The following is a 26424-nucleotide window of genomic DNA, read 5'->3' as shown; positions in this document are numbered from 1 at the left end:
CGCTGTGAGGCAGCCGTGCTAACCGCTGTGCCACCTTAATTCTGAAGATTAAGGGTGTTCTGACCAACACGTAAACTACAATTAGAAAATTATTTGATCAGGTACTTTATTGGTGATTTTGGTACACTGATGTCCAAACTGGCTGCTCTGCCTGCTTTGGTCATCAATAGCAACTTTTTAAAGAAAGTCATTGGCTGTAAAGCGTTAGGGGTATCTGAAGGAATGGGTAATAGGTATGTAAATTTAAATTCTGCATAATGGCTAGCTTTTCAGAAAGCCAAACTTGTAATTGAAAACATGAAAAAAAATTTGCATTTATATACTCTTTCACAGCTTCTCGTTAAAGACAAACGACTGAACAAATTTCCATATAGGAACATTCAACAAACGACTCTCATGACTCCTAGATATTTTTGTCAGTGATGTTGATTCAAGAATGAATGTTGGCCAACAAACTAGGAACAATTTACTTGCTCATTATCAAGTATCCTTGGCACTTCTTAATAATCAGAAAGAGGGAACAAGCCCCAGTTTAGCACTGATACGTTGGCAAATACATGCCTATTAACCCCTCAATTGTAAATCTATCCATTCAAACAATGACTAACTGTAAAAACAAACCATTAACTAAGATAATCAGAAAGTCGTTGAAGATAAACTGTTTTATAAAGCTACACAAAATATGCAAGTTGAAAAAGCAAGGGGACAAATGGTTAGTTGATAGGTAAATCCTATTGAAGTTTGTCGGCAGTTCTGATTTTCATGTCTAAAAACATGCTTAGGTTTTACCAGTCGTGTCGTCATCGTATCCTTATTTGACGACAAAAAAAACAGGCTTACCCGTAATTAATTCAAGCTGTAAATTGCAATGTAGGAGCACCTAATACAATCCATTACACTTGGAAAGAGTTAGCTGCTGAGTCCCGATTTTTGCATCAAAACTGGGCATTCCTTCCTTCAACAAAAAACAAAAATTGCGAGAGAAACTAAGCAGGATTGGCAGCATCTGAGGAGAGAGAAACAAGAGTTAAGGTTTCGGTTCCGGCGATCCTCTTTCGGAATTGATAGAGATTGGGGGAGAAGTGGTATTTATGTTGATGTCAAGAGACAAATGCGCAGTTTTCTTTCTCCTTTTTAAGTAATTATTCGATTATCTTCCCAAAGTTCCCGCTGGATGTAAATTCCTTCAAGGGGACAGGGCCATTCCAGCCCAGTCCGATGCAGCGAATGCAATTCCGAGTGGGACGACTCAGCAACGCTCTCAGGGCGGACGAAACAGCTGCACCACCACCGCCGGTTCGGCCGTTAAAAAGATCGGCAGTCCAACAGGGCGCGCGCCGAGTGGCGGGGCAAGGTGGACGCGCTCTTGCGCGGCGTTGACGGCAATGCCGCGCGCGGCCACGGTCCCACCGAGTCCGCGCGTGCGCGGGTTCGAGCGCTGGCGCCCGTTTGCGTTCGCGCTGAGACGACGTCAGCCCCAGTCCACGCGGCTCGCGCGCCCGCCCGCCCCGCTTTCCACCACTTCCCCCCCAACCCCCCCCCCCCCCCCCCCCCATACCACCTACCGCGCGCTCTGTGTCCGAGGCGGAAAACAAAATCTGACCGACCGAGCTCAGCAACAGGAGCGGTGGCTGCTCTTCCTCCTCCTTCTTACCCCCTTCCGGCAGACAGCAGCAGCAGCTACTTCCAGCTTCATGACCGTTTGGCCCGGTAGTTGTCGTTGTCGGAGCTCGGTGTTGAGACGCTGCGTGGGAGCCCGCGGGCCCGCTGTAATCGTGTGTGTAGGATGTCCCGACATGAAGGTGAGTGCGAGAGAAACTGAGGCGAGAGGCCCGGAGAGCAGGCCGCTACCCTCGGCCTGTGTCTGATTAGTGAGCTGCTAACCACTAGGCCCCGGGTGGGGGAAGATGAGGAGGAAAGGCCGCTCCCCGGTCTCTCTGGCGCCGGTCAGCGTCTTGTTTTTGATTTTATTTTGGCCGTCGCCGTGCCCGGGTGTCACCCAACGCCCGCCCTCCATGGGCCTTGTTCCTCCCTTCCCTGGCTCCGAATGATTGCACTGTCATCAAGGTGGCCGGCGGGTCGTTGCGGCCTGGGACAGGCTGCAGGCCTATTCGAGGAAGCCAAAACTGTCTCCTGTCTCAGGCACAGACTGAATTGACAGCTTCACACCTGGGAAGAAAACAGGCCGTGCGGACGCTGCGTCGTTTCCGGGGCTCTCGTGTTGTAGGCCTTGGGGCACCGGTGTCGGGTAATGTTGCATCCCCAGTGGCGAGCCTGAAAGCCGGGTGCGATCATACTTAAAGTATGTCAAAGTTTCCCCCCTCATGTTTGTTGTGTGTAGGTCATCAGTGACCAACTTGATGACATGGCGAAAGTTGATTAAACTTTCTGTCAAAACACAGCCCTTCAGTGCTGCAGGAACCGAATTAATGTGGATTTATCCCCAGTTGGGTAGAATAGATAGGACGTATCCATTCTATCATTATGTTTTAAATTTTATTTTCACACGTTTCATCAACCTGTACATATCACGGAAGTATAATTGACCAACTTTTATAACTTTTATATAGGATTTTGCGCATTTGGGGAAGCAAAATAGTGATAAATTTTACAATATACGTGTGATTTAAAGATCCAAAAGTTTCAGCATTTGGGGTTCAAATTTTGAACTATTGTACATTTCACAGGCCTGTTGCAAACAAGGCAGCTTTTCTTTGAGAAGTTGCAGTAAAAATGTAAATATCATTTGGAAATATTCTGCAATCATAATTTCAGCAATAGTTAGAAATATATACTTTTTATCAGCATTGATTAAACCACAATCCATGTTTTACTATTCCTCTAAGAAAATAGAGCAGTTGTTCATATTAATTTTGCCAGGAAAGGTTGGACAATTTGTTGTCGTTTTTGCAGTTGGAATTCTATCAGATACAAAGCAATGTCTAGTTATTTAAATTAACAGGAGAATTAATTTTCTGTGTCATGCGATAAACCCCCAAAAAGAGTTCATAACTGTATACATATTAGTGCAAGTACTGGTCAGGTGTAGCAAAATAAAAAGCATATCCAAGATAAATTATTAAAATTGTTATTGCATATGGTCAAATACTTTCACATTAAAGATATTTACTGGGCTTAATTGAGTGTTTCCTTTTTTTTGCTTTCCCCAATATTATTACAAAGCAGCAACAAGGCAGTAAGCCCAAACAGTTTGTGTTGATGTTTACCATCCAATGGGCAAATAATTCGAATCAATTTTATCCATCGTGTTCCCATATCCCTTTCATTGCTTTGCCTTCATCTGTTCCTACAGTCCAGTCTTGAATTTGAAGCTCCTGCCTTCAACACTAATTGTGGAACTGAATTCCAAGGCGTTGTGGTTCTAACGGAGTTTCTCCTGTTGTCTTGCAGAACTCTTGCATTAATGTTGAAACTGTGACCCCTTGTTCTCAACTCCTCAATGTCTCCAGATGCTATTGATATCGATCTTGTCCAATTGTTCATAATTTTCTGTTGTGGTGGCAGCGAGTACAATTACAACATTTAGGTAGTAGTAGGTCAGATTGGGATGTCTGGTCGGCACAGATGAATTGGACCAAATAGTCTACTTGTGCTGAATGACTCTGACTGTGTTTCCTACATGCCTTTTTATGTTGAATAATAAAGATGAAACTTTTCTAATTTTTCTTAGTATTTGTTTTCTCTTGCGCTAGACAAAAGATCTGTAAATGTGGCTACTCAGTTTTCTTAAGGGAATTGCCATGGTTGTGCTTCATTGATCTTTGTTCTTTCCAGCTATTTTGTTTTGATTTAAATAATCTTAAGATCCTGAAATTCAAATAATACATCCCCTTTTTAGTCAAGATAATTGTTTAGATGTACGTTCTTGAGGGCTTGTTGTATGAAACCTAATATTGAAAATTGTTCTAACTTTAAATTGTCAGCCACCATATATAGTTTTGTAATCCAACAATAACAGCATTAATAGAAGAATCTCTTTATGCACACATAAACTGTCATACATTTCTGAGCATTTGAGATTCTTTTGGCTATCATTGCAGACTGTGTAGATGATGCTGGTTGATGCAAACAGAATGTTATTAATTTTGTTGCAGTTTATATCTGCTGTAACTAGGTGTTTCAAAAATCCATAGATTTTCTGTAATGACTTATAACAATATGACAAGTAATTGGAGTTTTTCTGGATAGTTTGAATTTTGCTATCTGGTAAAGTCACTGTTATGACTTGCATTTTACTTTTGTCAGAACTCTAGCTTAAATTAACTATAGTTGAGGGGAGGGATTGGAATCGAGATGATGTTGAATCCATTTATGTGCCATAGTTCCAATTGTATTCAGTCGGTATGCAAATTTTAATAAGTTTATAATTTTATCACTTAATATTGGAAATGCAGAATTGTAGAAAGACTCTTGAGGATGGGCTCAATTATTAAGAAAGCAATGAGCTCAGACACAATCTATTTAGGAAATGGAGAATTGAAGTTACGTTGGCTCATTTTATTGGATGTTATGTTCTTTGGCTAGTTATCCTCAACTGTCCTCTTCCACCCACAAGTAAGTTATTTTCTGATCCTTGATTGTAGTTATGAACTACATGAAAAAAATATTTGTTTTGATGAAATTGGATAGGTTTTCTTTTTCATTTAAAAGATTGAGACATTCACAGACTGACAATTCAGTGCAAAATATAGCTCTGATTTCTACTCTGGAGTAAATTGATTCCTTTGATTATTCATTGCTTTGTTTGAATGAAAGAAATTATGCTATGCTTGGTTTACGAGTGAAAATAAAAATGTTTGTCATTTGTTTGTTGGCATAGCTGATGGCAAGATGATATCATCAATATAAATGCCCCAGGTCTGTTATGGGAACCATGTTTAAATACTAAGTCTGCTGATAGAGATGCTTAATGTCTATGGTACCAGTTGAATCGGTTACAGCATGCATTGTCAGTGTTAATCGTACAGGTCCTTTAAGGCTGAGAAAAGGTGATGCTCATTGAATATTGAGTTAAATCAAGGGCCCTCTTGTGGTAGCAGTGGAAGCATCCCTGCCCCTGGACCGGGAGGCTTGGGTTCAAGTCCCACCTGTTCCAGAGGTGTGTAATAACATCTCTGAACAGGTTGTTAGAAGTATAGGTTAAATTTAAATTAAGAACTAATTCTTAGGGTCTGCTTTTGCAGTAGTAGTGTCTCTACCCCTGAGCCAGTTCAAATCTCACCTTTCAGTGGCATGTAATGTCATCACTGAGCATGTTGATTAGAAAATGTATAAAGTAAAGTTAAGTTCTTTCTCAGTGCTTATGGCTTCTGGACAGGGAAATGGTCCAGGAGGGAAAGGTGAAAAGTCAAGTTCGCACTATGGAATGGATTTAGAATAAAATCTTCGTAAATAGCTGAAAGTGTTTTGCTGCTTAATTCAACATGCATCACCTGCCTAAACCTGCTAGTTATTTATTTTTGTGTAATCTTTGGGTGAACACATTTTGCAGTGTATCAACTAGTTTAGCTTCTGCAAAGGTACTGTTGTTTTCTGTTTGGTTAATTGATGGTGCTTAACAGATAAGAGGATACCCCCAGGAGATTGTGATTGCAGAAGGATCCTGGGGACATTAATATTTGCAATATTATCGGCAGTGTGGTAAAGGTGTTTTTGAGTGAGGTGGTTGGGATTGTGTGTGTGTTGGAGATGCTCAAAAGTTCTGACCAATTTTAATACTTGTATTTGCAAACATTGAGCTTTTTTCCACTTGGTGACAACATTCAAATCAGATTCTGAATGACATCCATCACAACTCTTGATCTCTCAACTGCATTGTATTTGACTTGACACTTGTCTGACATTGCAGAAACTAAGTTTTAGGAAGACCGTTGTCTTTGGCCATTGCTATGAACTCTAGTACCCAGGTGCCCATACTATCTTCCTTCCTGGCCATTGTTTGCGACCATGACACCTTACTTGACCCTAAACTGAGTTTCTCTTATCCTGTCTAACATCAGGATCATCTACTGCCACCTCTACAAGATCATCTTTCTTTGCCATTTGCTTTGCATATCTGTTGGCACCTCACTCATGCCTTTGTTCCATCCAGACTCAGCTTTTCTAGTAGCTCTCCTGGTTGGTCTTAGTCTTTAAATTTAAGCTCATCCAAGCTCTGTTGTTGCATCTTAACTCTCTCCAAGTTTCAGTCACCAGTGACTTACGCTTACTGAACTAAATTTGCTTAAAGTCCCGCAATGTCTCAGATTTTAATTTCTCACTGTTGTGTTCAAATATCACTATTGTCTCATCATTCCATGTCTCTGTTTCCATCTCTGTTCAACTCTTTGCAACCAATAATTCTGGCATTTTGTTTATCCCTGATTTCCTTAGCTTTATCATTGATCACAGTGCCTCCATTTGTCTAGCCCCCAAATTCTTGAATATGTTCTCTAAATCTTTCTGCTCCGCAATGTTTAAAAACACTATGTAATTTCAATGAAGAGTGCAGGAGGGCATGCCAAGAGCAACATCAGACACAGCTTGAAATGTTTCAATCTAGTGAATCCATAATATTGGGACTTTTTGCACGCCAGCATTATAGGCAGCAAGTGTTAGAGGGTTAAACAGTTCCACAGTCATCGGATCAGATTTAAGCTCTGCAGACCTGCCACATTCAGTCGTGAATAGTGGTGGAGGATTAAACGACTAATAGGAGATTGAAGCTCCACAGGTATCTCCAGTTTCAAAAATAGGGGGAGCCAAACACGTGTGTGCAAACTAAAAGTGTGAAGCTTTTGTAAAATGTTTCAACCGGAATTGCCAATGATCTATCACAGATGCTGGCCTTCAGCTAATTCTGTTCCCTCCATGCAATATGAAGAAATGCAAATGCTATGGGCTGTGACAAGATTCTGGCAATAATGGTGAAGACTTGTGCTCCAGAATTTGCTGTTCTCTTGGCAAAACTGTATCATTGACATGTGGCAAATTGTTCAGGTTTGTCCTATACACACACAGCAAGACAAATTCAGCTAGCCATTTACTGTCCTATCAAACAGAAGGTGATGGGAAGGTGCCAGAAATAGTGGTATCAAGCAGTACTTGATGCCCCAGTTTGGATTCTGCAATGTCCACTCAGCTCTGACTTCATTGCAACTTTGGTTCAGACATGGACAAAAGAGTTGAACTCCAAAGATGAGATGAAATTGAGTGCCCTGGGCAACATTTGACCCTTGGCGGTATCAAGGCGTCATTGGGGAAGGGGGAGCTTGCTGCAAGTTAGTGTTACCTAGCATAAAGGAAGATGTTTGCTGTTGGTGGAGGTCAGTCATCTTGGCTCCAGGGCATATTACTCAGGGTAGTGTTCTACGCCCAGTCATTTTCACATGCTTCATTAAAACCTTCCTTCCTCATGAGATCAAGATTGGGGATGTTCAGCAAAATCCATAACTCCTCAGAAACTGAAGCAGTCCATGATCAAATGCAGCAAAACTTGGACAATACCCAGGCTTTGGCTAGCAAGTAGCATTTATGCCAAACAAGTGTTAGGCAATGACTGATTCCAACAAGAGAACATCGAACTATCATCTCGAGACATTCAATAGCATTGATATCGCTGATTCCTCAACTATCAACATCCTGGAGGTAAACTTTGGACTCAAAACTGAACTGGACTAGCCATTTAGTAATGTGGATACAAGAACAGGTCAGGGACTAGGAATCCTGCAGTGAATAAGTTGCTTCCTGACTCCTCAGGTCCTGTCCGTCATCTACAAGTCACAAGTCAGGAGTGTGATGGAATACATCCCAGTTGCCTGAATAAACAAAGCTACAACAACACTTGAGAAGCTTGACTCCATCCAAGGCCAAGAATTCTGCTTGATTTGCACCACATCTGCAGTCATTCACTCTCCTCCAACATTGGTACAATATTCCGTTTCTACAAAATCCACACCCATTCTCTAAAGCTCCTTAGTGAACACTTTCCAAACCAAAACGATTACCAACTGGAAGTACAGGGGTAGCAGATACCTATAAACACTGCTATCCACAAGTTTCCGTCCAAGCCACCTACTATCATGCCTTGTGGAAGTTTCTCATTCCTGCAGTATGCTGCGTCAAAATCCTGGAACTCCATCCTCAACAGCATTGAGTGTACTTGCATCCTATAGATTGCAGCAGTTAAAGGAGGTGGTGTTGAGTAGCCACCTTTAGGGCAATTAAGGATGGACAATAAATGCTGTTCCAACCAGCATGAATAAATTACGAAAAACATTTCTAATGTGATGTAGCACGAAGGGTGTAATTTTCAAATTGAGATTAACATTCCTTATGGAGTCAATAAATTTTAACTCGGTTGGTCAGTTAAAAATTAGTGAAAATGTTTATATTTCATTCTCTTCAACAGCTATTCTTTCACATTTAACTAGCACAATCCAGAGAGAGACCTAGTCAGGTAGGTAAACATTCACTTGTAAATAATAACAGTCTTTGCTGCAAGTTTTTTTTAAAAAACTATACTGACAAAGATTGGATAAATTTATGCTTGTTGTATGGCTTGTACCAATTTGGTAAAACAAAATTCAACACAAGTGCATTAATCAAATAGGCCATTCAGCTGATTGAGCCTGTTGCACCATTCAATTAAATCATAATCAGTCATCTACCTTGTTATCTCCAAATCTTTTGATACCATTAGTCTGCAGAAATCTATTGATTTTAGTCTTTAAATATGCTCAGTGATTGAGTTTCCATATTCTCCTGGGGTAGAGAATTTACATTCAAAGTGATGAAATAACTCCATCTCTATCTTTACCTTATGATGAGCGGTAGACTATTTATGTCTCCTGCTTTTAGACTTGCCATCCAGGAGAAATATATTTTGTATATCCACCTTGTCATACCCTATAGAAGTTTAAAAATAAGTTTCAAGAAGGTGACCTCTAATTCTTTGGAACTCTAGGGAATACAGACTCCGTCACCTCAATCTCTCCTCATAAGACAATCCCGCCATCCTAGAGATTCATCTGGTTTACTTCCCTTTGTACATCTTCTATAGCAAGTCAATCCCTGTGAGAAGGGAACCAAGATTATTCAGTTCTCCAGATGGGGGTCTTAGTAAGGATTTATATTTCAAGCAAGACATCTTTTTACTCCTGTACTCGCAGTTCCCTCGTGATGAAATCCATTTGCCTTCCTAATTGTTTGCTGCATCTGCATGCTAACTTTTTAGGAAGGATTCTGGGTAATCCAAGACTGAGGATGGGACTAATTTCTGGTTGTAACAGGCTGCTTTTTTTTTTTGAGGTATTTTAGGTGTTGAAGGTGATTTCCTCGAATTGCAGGAGCCGCAATTTTTTTTTATATATGCTGTTCCATTGTTTTGGAACTTGAGAAAAAAAAGTCAAAACAATAGCACTTTAAAAGGGAGAGGAACAGACAAAGGTAGTACATGGTGAGGTCAGTGCAGGAGAGAGAAAAAGAAACCCATACTGCTAACTGACACAGCAGTGAACCTGTGCAGTTACTGCCTTTGCTGTTTGAATTCGTGTATCGCTAGACATCTGAGTGCATCTGGGAAAGTTAACAAATGGTGAAATTCACAACTAATCTTGGAGGAACCTGTTTGTGAGAGGTCATAGCACAGAAACAAAAGTAAAGTAAGTCTGCAGTAGTGAGAAGAGTGAATTTGTTCTTGGTTATGTTTTATTGAGATATATCTCTTGATTTAAACTTAAAAATATCAGCCACAAGTATGAAGTTAGCCTGGAGCAGTGTTGTGTAGAGGAATAAGACAGTGATATTTTCTGGGTCTGTAGATTGAAAGAAGCAAAAATGGCCGTGCTCTTCTTGGATGTGGGAGTTTATTTCATCCTTTACTAACACTGAACACGGGAGCCCCCAGGGTTGTGTACTCAGCCCCCTACTGTACTCACTGTATACCCATGACTGCATTGTCAAATACCAGACTCATGCCATTCACAAGTTCGTTGATGACACCGCCATAGTCTGTCAAATCTCAAATGGCAATGAAACAGACCACAGATGGGAGGTGGAAGATCTGGAAAAATGGTGCACTGATGTTACTCATGTCCCTTACACATCAACAGCACAGGGGTGGACTGAGTGAAGAGTGTCAAGCTCGTGGGAATGGTCATCCACAACAAGCTTTCTTGGACTCTTCATGTGGACGCATTGATTACACAGGCCCAACAACATCTTCCTCAGGCAGCTGAAGAAATTTGGCATGATGGCAAATACCCTTCCCAACTTTTATAGGTGCGCCATTGAGAGCATTCTGTCTGGATGTATCACTACCTGGTATGGCAACAGTACCATTCAAGATCAGAGACTGTCCGGGCAATGACAAAGGCCAACCTCCCATCTATAGAATCTATCTACCAGGCCTGCTGTCAAGGAAAGGCCGCCAGCATTCTCAAAGATCCATCCCAACCTGGCAATGTTTTTCTACAACCTCTACCATCGAGAAAAGGGTAGAGGAGTCTGAACACGCACCAACCAGTTTTGAAACAGTTTCAGTCCTACTGTTGTTAGAATACTTTAATGGACTCTCAAATTCTTAACATTTGCCTGTATCTGTGTTTTTTTGCTTTTGCCACTGTTTACCTATGTGATCTGCCTGTATTGCATGCAAGATGAAGCTTTTCACTGTGCCTTGGTACACATGACAATAAATTAAATTCAATTTAGGGAGAATTATATCGACCATAAGTGCAGTTGGTTGCGAATCCTATCAGATCAAATGATTCGGTTGGAGAGACAGTTAGAGGCAATGAGGAATTACAAGAGGGGATGTGATGGATGGCAGTTATAGGACGGGAGAAAAGTTGCAGATACATTCATATAGATGGGTAACTCCAGGAAAGGTAAGAGAGGTCAGCAGGTAGTTCAGGAGTCTTCTGTGGCTATCCCCATTTCATGCAAGTATGTTGTTTTGGAAATTGTAGGGGGTGATGGATTCTTAGAGAATGTAGCATGAACAGCCAAGTTTATGGTATTGGGACTGGCTGTAATGCAAGGAGGGATATGTCGGGTTATAAGAGATCAATTGTGTAAGGGGACTCTCTAGTCTGAGGCATAGACAAATGTTTCTGTGAGCCAACAGCAAAAAATCAGAATGATGTGTTGCCTCGCTGGTACTAGGATCAAGGATGTTTCGGAGAGGGTGCAGAATGTTCTCTGGGGGGGGGGAGGGACCAGCAGGAGGTCATGGTACACATTGGAACCAATGACATAGGAAGGAAAATGGATGAGATTCTTCTGAAGACAGGCAGGAATTTTAAAAAGGAGATTCTCAAGAGTAGTAATATCTGGATAACTCCCACTGCTGTGAGCTAGTGAGGTAGGAATGGGAGGATAGTGCAGATGAATGCATGGCTGAGGAGCTGGTGTATGGATAATGGGAATCTCTTCTGGGGTAGAAATGACTTGTACAAAGACAGATTGCACCTGAGTTGGAAGGGGACTAATATACTAGCAGGGAGATTTGCTAGAGCTGCTGGGGAGGATTTAAAGTATTATTTTGTGTGTGTGTGTGTGTGTGTGTGTGTGGTGAGACCCAGGGAGATGGTGAGGAAAGAGATCAATCTGAGACTGGTAAAACTAAGAAATGAGTCAAACAGTCAGGGCAGGCAGGGACAAAGCAGAGACCAAGGTAGGACTGATCAATTAAACTACATTTATTTCAATGCAAGAGGCCTAACAGAGAAGGCAGATGAACTCACGACATGGTTAGGAACATGAGTCTGGGATATAATGTCAGTTACAGAAACGTGGCTGAGGGATGGACAGGGCTGACAGCTTAATGTTCCAGGATACAAATGCTGCAGGAAGTCAGAAAGGGAGGCAAGAGAGGAGGGGAAGTGGCGTTTTTGATAAGGGATGGCATTACAGCTGTACTTGGAGAGGATATTCCCGGAAATACATTCAGTGAAGTTATTTGGGATAAACTGAAATAAGAAAGGGATGCTCACCTTATTGGGGTGCCCCCGTACCTAGATTACACCACCTCCCACCCTGCTCCCTGTAAAAATGCCATCCCATGTTCCCAATTCCTTCGCCTCCGCTGCATCTGTTCCCAGGAGGACCAATTTCACTACCGAATAGCCCAAATGGCTTCCTTCTTCAAAGACCACAATTTCCCCTCCGACATGGTCGACGATGCTGTCCACTGCATCTCCTTCACTTACCGCACCTCCACCCTTGAACCCCGCCCCTCCAATCGCCACCAGGACAGAACCCCACTGGTCCTCACCTTCCACCCCACCAACCTCCAGATACATCATATCATCCTCCGTCATTTCTGCCACCTCCAAACAGACCCCACCACCAGGGATATATTTCCCTCCCCACCCCTATCAGCGTTTTGGAGAGACCACTCCCTCCACGACTCCCTCGTCAGGTCCACCCCCCCCCCCCCCCCCCCCAACCCAACCTCCACTCCCGGTACCTTCCCCTACAACCGCAAGAAGCGCAAAACTTGAGCCCACACCTCCCCCCTCATCTCCCTCAAGGCCCCAATGGATCCTTCCATATCTGTCGCAAATTCACCTGCACCTCCGCACACATCATTTACTGTATTCGCTGCACCCGATGTGGTCCCCTCTACATTGGGGAGACAGGCCGCCTACTTGCGGAACGTTTCAGGGAACACCTCTGGGACACCCGCACCAACCAACCCAACCGCCCTGTGGCTGAACATTTTAACTCCCCCTCCCACTCCGCCAAGGACATGCAGGTCCTTGGCCTTCTCCATTGCCAGACCCTGGCCACATGACGCCTGGAGGAAGAGTGCTTCATCTTCCGCCTAGGAACACTCCAACCACACGGGATGAATGTAGATTTCTCCAGCTTCCTCATTTCCCCTCCCCCACCTTTTTATCTCCGTCCCAACCCCTGGATTCAGCACCGCCCTCTTGACCTGTAATCTTCTTCCCAACCTCTCTGCCCCCACCCCTTCTCCAGCCTATCACCCTCACCTCCTTCCACCTATCATATTCCCAGCGCTCCTCCTTCTCCCCCAACTTTTATTTCAACCTCATTCCTGAAGAAGGGCTTCTGTCCGAAACGTCGATTCTCCTGCTCCTCGGATGCTGCCTGGCCTGCTGCGCTCTTCCAGCACCATACTTTTCAACTCTGGTCTCCATCATCTGCAGTCCTCACTTTCTCCAAATTGTATTATCGACCTCCTAATAGTCAGAGGGAAATTCTACCTTCAAGCCAGTTCTGTATCCAAATGGATAGTTCTCCCTGTATTCCATGAGATCTAACTTTGTTAAGCAGTCTCCCATGCTGTTGGCGACACTCTGCATTGCAAGCCAGCCATCCAGCTAGCTGAGCTAAACGAGAAATCTGATGTCTTCCTCCGGCACCTGTTTTCTAGCCATATGTTGAATTGCTTAATTTTCCTGTTTCTATGTACACAAGTGTGTGGAGCTGGAAGTAACCCTGGGATTATGGCATTACGTTTCCATCTCCTTCCTAACTCCTTGAAATCTGCTCTTAATATCCCATTTCCCCCCTCATATCTTAGTCATTGCTGACTACGACCTCTATTTGTTAAACCCTTCCCAGAAGAATGTTTTGCAGCCCCCCGTGACATTCTTGATCTGATCCAATGCCTGTGTAAATCTTTTAGTTCTCCTTTTTTAGTGGATTTTCCCACCGTAGTCAGTTTGTCCTTTTTTTAACTTCATCTCTTCAGATTTAAGATCTTAGTTTAAGAATGAGCGATATCACATTCAAAGTTGGTGAAATTTAATTGTATTATGGTCATTATTTTCCAAAGGCACCAGATAGGCAGTAGGTCATCCTAAAGATAAAACTATGGCTGCAGAAATGTCTTTCTATTCTCCAAATACATTAATCCCCTACTATTACTACTCTTGCTTATGATTTTTAACCTTCCATCCTGTATGTTTGAGCCAACTATAGCATCTCAAATGTGGCTCCTCCAAGGAACCAATGCCCTCGCTAGTGAACAAAGGGGAAAACTAATTAGTGATCGGGCATCAGGGGAATCCAGCTCTAATGACCTGGTTCTCCTAGACTGTCTGGTCATTCATTTCCTTTCTGTCTCCCAGCTCCCATCCTCTGTTATGACTGCCTATCTGAACATACTATCCACCTAGCGCTCATCCTTCTGGGTGTGCCAGAGTCATTCCAACTACCGCTTTAGCTCTAAAACCTGGAGCTCAAGTTTCTGCAGTTGGTGATACTTCTGGTTACTACATATGGTCACCTAGGTCCTGAGTAGTGTCAATAATTTGCCACATACTACAGGACAAACTTTCCTTACAGCCAAGCTGCCCTGCCTGCCTTAACTTTACTTCACTTTTATTTATTTTACTTAGTCTTAATTAGTAAATTTTGTTGGTGCTGATAAGTGCAACTGCTTAATACACTTAACTTTATTGAAATTATTTTTCAAACATCTTTTTTTTTTGCCACTGTGCATCAATTTCCCACGTGAACTTAATTCACTACTAGGTTTCACACAGGTGTATGGTCTCCTGATTTTGCATTCGAAATCTGAATGAGCAAAAGCAACGCATAATCTGAGACTAGCTAAACGTGTTCCTAAAATATTAAGAATTTTCACAATTTACAGTCACTTGGATATAAATATCTCTTCATTATTTCCGAAATGAAATCATAGCTTGCACTTTGTTTTGTTCTGTGTCATTACTTTTGAATGTCAAGATTTAACTCCCTCTCCCACTCCATCAAGTATATGCAAGTCCTGGGCCGCCTGTCACCTGGAGGAAGAATGCCTCATCTTCTGTCCTCCAACCACATGGGATTAGTGTCAATTTCACCAGTTTCCTCATCTCCCCTCCTCTCCCCTCCCACTACCTTATCCCAGATCCAACCCTCCAACTTGGCACAGTCGTCTTGAACTGTCCTACCTGTCCATCTTCCTTCCCACCTTCTCTGACCTATCACCATCACTCCCCACATTCGCCTGCTATCTCATCTCATTCCCAGCTACCTCCTCTTAGCTCCACACTCCACCCATTTATTTCTCAGCCCTCTTCGGCTCCCCCAAATTCTTCATGAAGAGCTCAGGCTCGAAACATCAACTCTCCTACTCCTTGGATGCTGCCTAAGTGGCTGTGCTTTTCCAGCATCACACTTTTTGACTCTGATCTACAACATCTGCTGTCCTCAGTTTCTCCAGTGTCAAGGTTATGGCATCTAACTGACCCTAAAACTTTATATGCAAAATGTTCTATTAATTGAAGGACAATTTCTTATTGTTCTGGTTGCTGACATTTTTGAAATATTTTCTCCGTCCTCACCCAAACTTCTGACCATTTGAAAATGTGAGATCTGATGTGGGAGATACTTTTTGGCCATCTGCACACCATGTTCATGCAGTAATTGGGTTTTGCCTGCATGCTTGTAGAGCTGTCTTCACTAAGGACTGTAGTGTATATTCAACAATTCTTCTATTTAGACTGAACACTGGCATAGACCAGCACGTTTCCCAGTCTCTTCACATATGGTTCTCATTGCAGTAGTGACACCAGCTGCTCTACATAAAAACATTTGTTGACTTAGTGAGTTTTTTTTTGGTCCAGTTCTTGCTGCAGTTCATAGAAGGCTGAGCTGGCGCAGCTGATCCAGTGTTGGATCTCCTTGCCGATGGTGACCTTTTTGAGAATAGTGGCTGTGAAGTTATGAAGTGCTTATGATGGTCCACAGTGTCTCCTTCAGCAAACATAAAAGTTTGGACTATTTGGCTGACCGTGTGGTTTGATAGAAGTTTTGGTTTGGCAACATTCAAGGTAGGCTGAATCTCATGTATGCAGAATTTGTGTAATTGAATGCAGTTTGCAATCTACTGCAGAGTGGACAGTGACACGAAACTGTAGCTCGTGTGTATGCAGTGGTCAGTTTCGTTTTGGCACAGTTGTGACTGAGGTTAAAGATTTTTCCATTTAAGATAGTATTAATACACACACCTAAAAGTAGTTAATCTTAAGGTTACGGTTAGGGAGACTATATCAGCTATTTCACAGCTTTGCTTGTTATCCAGCTGGATTTTGAAGGCATCTGTGTCAGATCACTGATTTCAAGACGTTTGTAGTTATTATCATGAAGCATTTGCTCGATTTTATGGATTCAGGATGCAACAATTATAACTATCTTCAAGGTGGGAGGTTCCTTAACAGGGAAAATTGTGATATTCTTATCGCCAATTTCTTGTGGATGAAGAAATCCTTTTGGAGACACATAGGAAGCTTGCATATATTGGGAGTGTAATCCTCAGAGCTTCATGGTTTGCTGAATGGAAATATTTGGTTAGATTGATAAATGAAATGATGATTTCCTGGTGGTCTGAAAGTTTCTCCTGGTTAAGCTGGACGTTCTAAAGCCACACCATGCCTCTGAGAGGATTTTTTTCATAGACAGAGTTGACCATTCAAAATGACCGGTTTCCATGCTATGGGTAAGAAGAAATATCTGTAGTTCCCACAGTGTTGTTTATCTCCCTTCTTAAAAGTTTAAAAAAATCACAACACCTCAGTTATGGTCCAACAGGTTTATTTGGAAGTACTTGCTTTCAGAGCATCAGGTAGCTGTGGAGCAGGATCATAAGACACAGAATTATTTCCTGATGAAGGGCTCTGGCCCGAAACGTCGAATTTCCTGTTCCTTGGATGCTGCCTGACCTGCTGTGCTTTAACCAGCAAGACATTTTCAGCGCAGAATTTACTGCAAAAGATTATAGTGTCATGCAATTGAAATGATATATTGAACAAACCTAGATTGCTGTTAGTCCAACACTTGCACCTCCACATCATTCTTAAACATAGTTACAATTAGTGCAACCTTAAGTTAGTAAGAGGAAATACTGCTTCCAATATTTGAGAAGAAAAGTATGTGGAGTTTCGATTTAATCAAAACTCATCAACTTTGAAAATGTCAGCTGGAATGTCATTGGAGCTGTAGGCTTTGTTATTTTACAGCCATTTGATTGTTTGTTGCAGCTCCCTCATCATTGTTCATGTGTGGATTTTACCATTGGGCAGTAGGAGATAGCTTGGAGAGAGCATCAACTGCTGCTGAGGATGCACAATTCAGTTATTGTAAACTTCTTTTTTGACACTGGTAAGTGGCATTGATATCCTTAGTAAGATGTAGCAAGAGAAATACAAAGGGGAATTCTAGTTAAATCCATTTAAAATATTTGCATTCAGTTTTGGGCATATACGTCAGGAAGGATATATTGACATTCATGAGTGTTGTACAGGTTCACTAAAATTATGCTAAAAGGGTTGTTATGAGGACAGTTTGCTTGTGGAAGATAATGCCTTGTATAATTTAAGGTGCTTAAGATGGTTAAAGGAGTTTGTAGGGTAGGTAGTGAGAAGTTATTTCCTCCAGCGGGTAAGTCCAGAACAAGGAATTAAGGGCTACGGGGAGAATGCTGGTAAGTGGAGTTGAAATGCCCATCAGCCATGATTGAATGGCAGAGTGGACTCGATGGGCCAAATGGCCTTACTTCCACTCGTATGTCTTATGGTCTATGTGTTATAACCTTAAAATTAGAGAATGGAGTTCAAGGCTGACGCTATGAATAGTGAAACTCTTTCTTTCCAAAATTTAGGTTAATAGGAAAATTAATCAATCTTAGTACTGAGATTGCAAAGGCATTAAGGGTAACAGAACCAAGGAGGATACCAGGTATGATATGATTGAATGGCAGATCTGGCTCATGGACCTGAATGGCCACCTCCTCCTTCCCAATACGATTTTTTTCCCCCCAACCTAACAATTTTCTACTTTGGAGGTCAGTTGCTTAATCATTTGAAAAATTGTGGAAGATCATGTTTTTTAAGTTTCCTAAATTAGGAAACAAAATTATGGTTTGCTCATTGCATTACTTGCATGAAAATTCTGTTCATCAGGTGTTTATCTATGTAAATGTGATGTGGAGATATTTAGTCACTAGCTAGTACAGCGCTAGAGTATTGCTAGGAATTTTTTGTTTTCTCAGTGCTTTCCATCTTGCACTCAACAGGACAATTTGCAAGAATACCAGTGTAAAATGAAAGCAACATGTATACAGTTAGGAAGAGAATGAACTCTCGCAGAAATGTGCCATTGAGAATGATGACAGTTAACTGCCTGCACTGTTTCAATTCACCAAATTGGTGAGAGAAGTTAACTGGTCTGTTTCTCAGGGCAATGTCATAACTATTTAGTCAATTTGATTTTTAAATTGAAACAAATCTCAGTAACTTGGTGGAGTTAGATATTCTGGCTGTTTTCAAATCACTCATTGATTCTAGAGGACTTAACTAATAGAGACGTTTTTATGCAGATTCATTCATGATGCATGAATGATGCTGCCAAGGCCTGTGTTTTAATGCCCATCCCTAAGTGCCATTGAGAAAGTGGTAGTGACATGATATCTGAAGCTATTGTAGTCAGTGAGGCATCAATATACTCCCTGCTAAGAGGAAGAGTATTCCCAGATTTTGACTCTTGATAGTGAAGAGAAAGTAATGTAGTTTCAATTTAGATTGGTGTATTATTTCTAATTAGTAGTGTTTCCATGTGCCTGCTGTCCTTGCTTGTGTCGCTAATATAGTTCACAGTGGAATGCATCTAACTACATAATGTCGCAGAATTTGCTGGAGCAGAGAATCTCATGGTTGTCCTGTTTGTTAAATTTCATTTTTCCATACCCTTTAGCTCAAAGCTTTTGATGTCACGAGTTGTTTGGAGTGTGACCTGACATAACCAATAGTCAGTCTCTTTTTAATGAGATTTAAGGATACAGGGAAAAAAATTATTGAGAATAAAGTATGGTAGCTCAAGAGTTAGTTAAGTCCAGAAAGTAATGCTACTCAAGTACTGATGCACTCTATTCACATGCAGCAAGACTTGGTCAACATGCAGGCTTCGACATTTGCATGTACAAGTCCATCTCCCCACAAGGGAGAATCTAAATATTAGCTTCTCTTTACATTAAATGGAATGTTGATTAAGTGCCCCACCATCAACTACCTGAGGTTGCCATTGATCAGAAACCTAGCTGAACCAATTATATAATTATTTTGCCTATAATGTGTCAGAATAGAAATTCTGCAGCAAATAACTCCTCCTTTGACCTCTCCTTAAAGCATGTTTCCATCTACACATTAGGAGTGAGGTAGAAGTGCTTAGATGACTGAATTGCTCGATATCCTATCTGCCACGTTAAGCATTCAGACCATTCATCACTTAGAGTCACAGCATGAACAGGAAATACAACAGGAAACCACTTCGGTTCAACTCGTCCATGCCGACCAGATATCTAGTCCCATTTGCCAGTATTTGACCCATGTCCCTCCGAACTCTTGCTATTCATACACCCATCCAGATGTCTTTTAAATGTTGTAATTGTACCAGCCTCCACCACTTTCTCTGGCAGCTCATTCCATACACGCACCATCCCCTGCATGAAGAAGTTGCTCCTAATGTCCCTTTTAAATTTTTTCCTTCTCATATTAAACCTATGCTCTCTAGTTTTGGACTTCCCTAACATGGGGAACAGACTGAATATTTGCCCTATCCATGTCCCTCATGATTTTATAAACCTCCATGTCAGCCTTCAGCCTCCGATACTCCAGAGAAAATAGCCCCAATCTTATTCAGTCTCTCCCTATAGCTCAAACGGTCCAACCCTGGCAATATCTTTGTAAATCTTCTCCACACTGTTGAAGAGCATCTACAAATGCTTTGCAAGAGCATGTAAAAACCTCTCTTAGGTAGTAGAGATAAAAAGAAAGGACCCTGTAACTTGCTCTCCAAGCCTTACACCATCCTGATTTGGGTCTAATGCTTTCATTTGGTTAAAATCCTGGCATTCTTTTCCTAAAAGCACTATGTGTACACCAACAATATGTGAATAGCAGTGGTTCATGAAAACATCTTGCCACAACCTTCCTAAGGGCAGTTGGGAATATCTACATCCTCTGAAAGAATAAAAAGTGGAGGAAAATAATTGGTTAAAAGAGGAGGAATGATGCAGGAAAATAGTAGAATACCTCTAATCAATGTAAAATCCACAAGAATGAGTTTCAGCTGTTTGAATTGTTGTTTTCTTGTCTGGGTTAGTTGAATAGCTTTGCATGATAATGGATATTATTATAACGAAACCCTTAGATATCCCCTGTAACTTTGTGGCCTGTTTAATATGTTTTAATAATTGTTGGCATACCTCAATCTACATAGCTTGAAGAACATGCTGTAGATTGGTTGGATGTAGAATAGTTTCGTATGGTGCTTTTTTCGTGAAAAGACTAGTCTGTTAAAGGCAGATTTTAGAATAAGTGCTGCATGTGAATTGATTATTGTTATATCTGGTGTTGATGCCTGTAGCCACTGATCGTCATGGTGGCATATACTAATCGACAGGTGATGTTATTTCTGTCTAGCATCAGTGTCTGTCAGCTCTGAGAATAAATGATAGGACCTTAATATCATAATTACAAGCATCTGTTAAGTATGGTTGTGAAATCCTATTGATTATCTTGCTCCTTTACTTCACAATGCAGAAAGTACCTCCATTTTCCATTTCCAACATTACTACATTGTTGGCTGAAGATAGTAGCTTTATAATTTCCTATAACATTTTTAAGTAAGTGGAAATAGATTATGTTCAAGGTTGTAATCTGCATTGTTCAAAGTTTTATTTTGCCTCTTTTAATGTAAAATACATCCACAAAAAAATATCAGCTTTTATAAGGATTTCCTTTTGGACTATAAACTGGAAAATGTAAAGTCGGACAATATTGTATGACTTAAAAAGTACAGGAAAGTTGTTTGTTGCAACTTGAATGCTAAATGGGATTGTGAGACGAATAGCAAAATGTGGTTACCATGCATGTCTCCTGTCTACCTTCCAATACCATGTGAACAGACTGGATGAGTGTATAAGAGGAAAAAAATGGGTATATAGCTGACCTCACCGGTATACTGATCCTCAGGTAATGAATAATGAGTACATTTTAGCTGAACAAAATTAATCCAAAAAGTAACAATGACTCAGACAGACTAGCCTTTGAATTGAGGAGAAAACTGCCTAGCAACAGTCTTTGGACTTATTTTTGAGTTGCAGTATTCAGAGGTCTGTAGCCAGAATCCAGAGGCCACTGCATGAGAGACATCTCTCCATATCTGAGTGTGAACAAACAGAAATCTCAGGGACTCTGACAAACTAAAAAGAGTTCTCATACAAGAAAAGACCTGGGTCCACCTGGCAATTGAATTGAATTTATTGTCACCTGTACCAAGGCACAGTGAAAGACTTCGTCTTGCAAACAATGCAGCCAGATCACAGTAAAGCAGCATAGATAAGTAAATAATAGGTAAACAGCAGCAAAAACAAAAAAACACGGGTACAGGCGAATGTTGAGAGTTTGAGAGTCCATTCAGTATTCTAACAACAGTAGGGTAGAAACTTTTCAAAACAGGCTGGTGCGTGTTCAGGCTTCTGTACCTTCTCCCCGATGGCAGAGGCTGTAGAAAAGCATTGCCAGGTTGAGATAGATCTTTGAGAATGCTAGCGGCCTTTCCTTGACAGCGGGCCTGGTAGATGGATTCTGTAGATGGGAGGTTGGTCTTTGTGATTGTCCGGGCCAAGTTCACCACTCTCTGTAACTGTCTCTGATCTTGAATGTTACTGTTGCCATACCAGGTAGTGATACATCCAGACAGAATGCTCTCAATGGTGCACCTATAAAAGTTGGGAAGGGTATTTGCTGTCATGCCAAATTTCTTCAGCTGCCTGAGGAAGAAGAGACATTGTTGGGCCTTTGTAATCAGTGTGTCCACATGAGTCCAAGAAAGCTTGTTGTGGATGACCACTCCCACAAGCTTGACACACTCCACTCGTTCCACCAGTGTGCTGTTGATGTGCAGGGGGACATGAGTAACATCCTGCCGAAAGTCAATAATGAGTTCCTTGGTTTTGCCGATATTGAGAGCTAGGTTGTTCTCAGTGCACCATTTTTCCAGATCTTCCACCTCTCTTCTGTGGTCTGTTTCATTGCCATCTGAGCTTTGACAGACAATGGCAGTGCCGTCAGCGAACTTGTAAATGGCATTAGTCTGGTATTTGACAATGCAGTCGTGGGTATACAGGGAGTACAGTAGGGGGCTGAGTATGCACCCTGAGGGTCTCTAGTGTTGAGTGTTAATGAGGATGAAATATTGTCCTCAGTCTTCACTGATTATGGCCCGTGGGTCAGGAAACTGAGGATACAGTTGCAGAGAGTGGAGCTCCACAAATAGCATAATGTTGATAAATATTGAGAAGGGCCTGTTCTGTGCTGTACTGTTCTATGTTCTTAACTGAGATCACCGTTCTACTCTTATGGTCTGGTCTTTTGGTGTTACAGAATTTCTTCTACCCTGTCAGGTAGTTTTCACCCGTAGTAGTTTTCTCTTGTATTTATGAATGAGCATGTTTGGGAGTTTAGTAGTGTAGCTTAAATTGCATTGTAGTAACTTTAATCCATTTTTGACATTTATTGAAGAATATGTTTGTTTTCTGATAAATATTTTGTTGATGGAACCTGTTGAGTTACATTTATCATAGATAGTTGTTAGTCACATATTAACACCCTACAGATTAAGTTGCTTAATTTTCAGAATTGTGATGAATAGTGGAGGCTAACTTCTAGTGCACGATTCCCACCTAGACCGTAGCACTTAGCCTTTATGAACTTCTTGAGGACTTTGTTTATGGTATTGACAGTTTTCTCCCCATCCACTCCCAAAAAGAAAATCAACTAAGTGACCAACAAAAATATTTTGGATGAGTTCAGTCACTGACTTACAGAACTCCTGTGATGGTTTCACAGTCAGCTAGGGCTAGGTTAATGTTGTTAAGTTAATGTTGATCCACCCTTGGTATGAGCAAAATTAAACATTAAGTATATTGGAATAGGACATTACATATCAAGTATACACAAACGTTGAGACTCTGGCATCTACTTATGACACATTTATCTCTGATTGTTCAGAGTACTGAAATGTTTACTGTGAGCCTGCATAATCCAACTTGGAAAGGAAAGAACGCCCAACAGCACAGTGATGGTGTATGCATTCATTATGTTTGACTTTGTTTTTCCTTGAAATACAGAATATTAAGGCAGAAGGCAGAGGATGTTATTACACATTCAGGTTGGCAATGTTTGTTTGTTGGTACTAAGAGCAGATGGTGAGTGCCTACATGAGGTATCCTGTACCACCCTTACTAGTAGCTTTACTACTGAATTGTCATTCTGTCTAACCTTTTACATTCTAGGCTTCAAACAAGCAGCAGGCACCCCTCTCTCGGCTGCACTTCTTAGTGTGAGCAGTCAGGCATACCTGTAACTGATAGCATTCTTGAGTCCGTGACCAATTTATTGTTGAACTATGGTTTCCAAAGTAATTATGAGAAACCAGTTCCCATGTTTGCATGCTAATTGCAATTGGAACTCCGTCTGATGAATTGTAGCTAAAAGTGAAAGGACCGAGCAGTAAGTTAAGGTCACTCGTAAAAAAAGCAACATTTAATAAGTAAGCAGTGCAGAATTATCTGGAGTCTGAGATTTTACATAAACAAGACTTGTTCTGCAAGCTGACACAGAAAGATGCCTTTTAGGGCAAAGGGGTGGATAGGGTGCAGATGTTTTCTGCTGCATAGTACATTTAGCTTTTCTTTTTAAATTACTATAATCCAGAAGTGAATGATGACTTACCACTATATTAACTGCTTGCTGACCAAGGCTGAGTTCTCTAAGTAAGTCTGTGTTGCAGTTGACCTGATTCTTGGATACCATTGTTATCAAGGCTCCTTTTTTTTTATGTAAATATATTTATTAGCAATTTTTTTTAACTTTACAAACCTATTGTTTTTTTCAATAATTTTATCACTTACAAATATCAGTATAATAAAAAGAAAAAAAACAAATTACAATATTACTAGTATCTACTAACCTACTCTATAATACAAAGCAAACCCTAATACTGTGAAAAGGAAAGCAAAAAAAAACAAAAAAAACCACACAATGCAGTACAGCTATGCTCGGCGAAAGGCTCCCAAACAAAGGAACGGGAGCATTGTATACATACCTGTATTAACTCAGGAGACCCCCTCCAGGGCCCAGGGCTTGACAAATCTAATCATCCTGGTTAAACAAACGCCCTAGTTAAAATAACTGATAAATCTATATCCAAATAACTCAAGTAGGGCTGCCATGTCTTATAAAAATTGTCTGTTGTGTGGTGCACCAAGTTTGTGGGAATGTGCTCCATAATTAATTTCTGCCATCCCAGCAAGCCCGGCGGGTTCTCAGTTACCCAATTTATCAGAATATTCTTCCATGCACAGTGTGAAGGAATATTAAATAGTTTCTTCCTATGCCCGTCTAAAGATGGTAAATTCGGTAGACCTAAAAGGAGAGATATCAGGTCTACTTTGACTTCAGTCCTCAATACCCTCCCTATCTCTCCCGCCACAGCATTCCAATAAACACTGAGCCAGTAGCATGTCCAGAAGCAATGGGTAAGAGTACCTACACTTATTTTACATTTGGGGCACACTGAAGATGCCCCTTTTTTTTAAACTTCACCAGACGGTCTGTTGCCAGATGAGCCCTGTGCAGAACTTTTAACTGCGTAGCGCATGTCCTGTTAGAGATTGAGATCTTTCGAGTATTCTCCCATATGTTCTCCCATGTTTCAGAATAGATCTCCACTCCCAGCTCTTGCTCCCAGACCTCTCATAACCGGTTAATATCCTGCCAGGCCCTGCCACCCAGCAGGCGATAGAGGGCACTAACCGAAAGGGTGCTTGTGGAGCGTAGCAACATCCACTCTGTATCGGGCTTATAGGGTTTAGCGAGAAGCGTAGTCGTTTTCTGGATGAAATCCCTAACCTGAAAAAAACTGAAAAGGTCTCTGCTGGGCAACCCGTATTTGCGGCTCAGTTGCTCAAAAGACATCATAACCTCCCCCTCAAACAAGCCTCCCAAACTAGAAACTCCTTTCACTGCCCATAGTTTGAACCCTGGGTCCATCATCCCTGGTCGAAACCCTGGCATGCCAACTAAAGGTGTAAGTGGCGAAGTCTTGGATAAACAACCCTCACTCTGATGCATCGCCCTCCATGCCTTGACTGTACTAATGGCAATAGGGTTCCAGCAGTGGTCCATAACTGTCCTCATCTTATCCATGAACAATAGGTTAATAAGAGGGCACTTTGCTTGGGAGGCCTCAATATCCAGCCATATTGAGTTTGGATCGTTACCTACCAAATCGCAGACAAAGTACAGCAGGGAACTCGATTGATACCTTCTGATGTCTGGGAAATCAACTCCTCCCCCTCCTTGAGGCAACTGCAATTTAGTAAGTTTGATGAGGGGCCGCCACGATGCCAGACAAAGGAACCAAACCACTCCATAAGCTTCCGCTGCGTTGACCTGAGAAACATTATAGGGAATATACACATGGGATAAAGCAAATGAGGAAGAACATTCATCTTAATGAGAGATATTTGGTCCAGCCATGAAATTGGAAGAGCCTCACATCTCTGGAGGTTTCGCCCAATATTGTCGAGCAAGTGAGCAAAGTTAGTCTGAAATAATAGATCAAACTTGGGGGTAATAAAAATGCCTGGGTACCGGAACCCTGCCTGTGACCAGTTAAAAGGAACTTTAACTTCAGGCACATCCTCAAGGTTTCCCAAAGGCATAGCCTGTGATTTTGCAAAGTTAATCTTATATCCTGAAATAGCCCCAAATGAATTGATACATTGTATCAAATGGGGTACGGAGGTGATTGGGTACAAAGGACATCATCCTCGTACAATGTAATCTTGCGTGCCCTCGATCCCACTTCCAGAGCGGTAATGTGGACGTTCTGACGAATAGTCTCTGCCAGCGGCTCTATCACCAACGCAAATAGCAATGGTGAGAGGGGATAGCCTTGCCATTGGTGATGACCACGGACAGTGGGTGGCAATTTAAAACCTCCACCCACCTAGCAAAGACTCCACCAAACCCGAACTGTTCTAAGACATAAAAAAGATATGGCAATTCCACCCGGTCAAATGCTTTTTCCGCATCTAAGGAAATCACCAACCCCTGAATCGACCGTTGCTGACAAACTTGGACCACATTCAGCAACCTTCTAATAATATTAGAGGACCTACGGTCCCTTATAAAGCCTGTCTGGTCCTCTTTAATAATATGGGGCAAAACCCTTTCCAATCTCAACACCAGGGTCTTTGACAGAATCTTGAAGTCTGTATTTAATAGAGAGGTGGGCCTGTATGAGGCACAATCCTCAGGAACCTTCCCCTTCTTAAGAATTAAGGAAATATTAGATCAAAGCTCCTTTTTAATACTAGAT

At 41.5% G+C, this 26424-nt stretch overlaps 1 protein-coding gene across 1 annotated transcript in view; it reads left to right on the top strand.

The window, feature by feature from the left end:
• The first annotated feature begins 1541 nt into the window (after positions 1-1541).
• kcmf1 (potassium channel modulatory factor 1) overlaps positions 1542-26424 on the top strand; it is a 119149-nt gene continuing 94266 nt past the window's right edge. The window contains exon 1 of the mRNA XM_060840609.1: positions 1542-1802. Within this exon, the coding sequence (XP_060696592.1) occupies positions 1787-1802 (16 nt within the window). The 5' untranslated portion in view covers positions 1542-1786. The remainder of the gene's footprint in view (positions 1803-26424) is intronic.

The sequence above is a fragment of the Hemiscyllium ocellatum genome, chromosome 2, assembly GCF_020745735.1.
Source record: "Hemiscyllium ocellatum isolate sHemOce1 chromosome 2, sHemOce1.pat.X.cur, whole genome shotgun sequence".
Classification (NCBI taxonomy): domain Eukaryota; kingdom Metazoa; phylum Chordata; class Chondrichthyes; order Orectolobiformes; family Hemiscylliidae; genus Hemiscyllium; species Hemiscyllium ocellatum.
The sequence above is the reverse complement of the archived record's forward strand: the minus strand, read 5'-3'. Positions and strand labels throughout refer to the sequence as shown.